Consider the following 1,643-nt stretch of genomic DNA (forward strand, 5'->3'; position numbering starts at 1 on the left):
TAAGGTCTATATAAAGAGACTTCAGATACAGTGTTAGGGGACCACTAAGGTCTATATAAAGAGACTTCAGATACAGTAAGAGGGACAACTAAGGTCTATACATAGAAGAATCCCTGAAACCATCCCCAGCTTGTTAACAGAACCAGATTACCCTTTATTGAATGATGAATTCTGCGTCCACAGAGCCATCGTGACGCCGGTTCCTGGAGATCTGCAGCGGGAGAACACGGACGACGTCTTGCAGGACGAACATCTCAGCGATCAGGAGAACGCCCCGCCGGTACCGCCTAGCCGCCCCCCCGGAGAGACGGGCGTCCCCCTGGCCGGGGACACCGGAGAGGCCTGGGAAGACACGGACTTCAACCGCAACAGACTCAGGATCAGCCTAAACAAGGTCCGAACCACCACGGCAACATCCCCACTGATGAGAATATAAAAACAAAATGTCAGACAGAAGATGAACCTTTAGCTTGACTTCATCATTATGCTGTGTGTGTTCCACCAATCTATAAAAATACTGTACTTCCTGTTAAGGGGTCGGGTTGCACTAGGGGACCACTAAGGTCTATATAAAGAGACTTCAGATACAGTATTAGGGGACCACTAAGGTCTATATAAAGAGACTTCAGATACAGTATTAGGGGACCACTAAGGTCTATATAAAGAGACTTCAGATACGGTATTAGGGACCACTAAGGTCTATATAAAAGAGACTTCAGATACAGTATTAGGGGACCACTAAGGTCTATATAAAGAGACTTCAGATCCAGTATTAGGGACCACTAAGGTCTATATAAAGAGACTTCAGATACAGTATTAGGGACCATAAGGTCTATATAAAGAGACTTCAGATACAGTATTAGGGGACCACTAAGGTCTATATAAAGAGACTCCAGATACAGGATTAGGGGACCACTAAGGTCTATATAAAGAGACTTCAGATACAGTACTACAGTATGTTCTGAGGACCCTTCTGTCTGTCCTCAGGGTGCTCAGGAGGAGGACTCGGGTCGAGGTGCGTGTCCAGCGTCGCCGGTCTGCGGCGGAGTCCCGGAGTCACCGACGGGTCAGGGTCGGTCGTTACGGTACCGCCGGATCAACAGCCCTGAATCTGAGCGCCTGTCTGCAGCCGAGGGCCGCGCCGACGCCTATGGACAGAGGTCAGCAACGCTTCAGGAAACTCATTTAGATTCAAAATGGTTTGACTTTGGTTTTGGATTTGACGACATTAAAAACAGGATCAAGATCACAACTGGTGTTAAAGGGTAACTTTGTATTTTTTAACCCTTTTAAATGGGTCCAGTACTAAGCAAGAATATATAGTGTGTCTGTGTGTGTGTGTTTGTGTGTGTGTCTGTGGTTATGTTTGTGTGTGTCTGTGCGTGTCTGTGTTTGTGTGCTTGCGTGTGTGTTTGTGAGTCTGTGTGGGTGTGCTTGCGTGTGTGTGTGTCTGTGTTTGTGTCTGTGTTTGTGTGCTTGCGTGTGTGTTTGTGTGTTTGTGTGTGTGTGCTTGCGCGTGTTTGTCTGTGTTTGTGTGTGTCTGTATTTGTGTGTGTGTGTTTGTCTGTGTTTGTATGTGTGTGTGTTTGTGTGTGTGTGTGTGTGTGTGTGTTTGTCTGTGTTTGTGTGTGTCTGTATTTGTG

At 46.7% G+C, this 1,643-nt stretch overlaps 2 protein-coding genes across 2 annotated transcripts in view; one reads left to right on the forward strand and one right to left on the reverse strand.

The window, feature by feature from the left end:
• ttbk1a (tau tubulin kinase 1a) overlaps nucleotides 1-1,643 on the reverse strand; it is a 25,253-nt gene that overhangs the window by 19,546 nt on the left and 4,064 nt on the right. The window contains exons 3-4 of the mRNA XM_034866015.1: nucleotides 1,085-1,148; nucleotides 182-342 (exon numbers count right to left, since the gene is read on the reverse strand). Of these exons, the coding sequence (XP_034721906.1) occupies nucleotides 182-342; nucleotides 1,085-1,148 (225 nt within the window). The remainder of the gene's footprint in view (nucleotides 1-181; nucleotides 343-1,084; nucleotides 1,149-1,643) is intronic.
• The window catches only part of LOC117940899 (tau-tubulin kinase 1-like), a 21,077-nt gene that overhangs the window by 17,288 nt on the left and 2,146 nt on the right, over nucleotides 1-1,643 (forward strand). The window contains exons 3-4 of the mRNA XM_034866023.1: nucleotides 186-394; nucleotides 988-1,160. The gene's annotated coding sequence lies outside the window, so the exon portion shown is untranslated. The remainder of the gene's footprint in view (nucleotides 1-185; nucleotides 395-987; nucleotides 1,161-1,643) is intronic.

This window comes from Etheostoma cragini, unplaced genomic scaffold (genome assembly GCF_013103735.1).
Source record: "Etheostoma cragini isolate CJK2018 unplaced genomic scaffold, CSU_Ecrag_1.0 ScbMSFa_367, whole genome shotgun sequence".
Lineage (NCBI taxonomy): Eukaryota > Metazoa > Chordata > Actinopteri > Perciformes > Percidae > Etheostoma > Etheostoma cragini.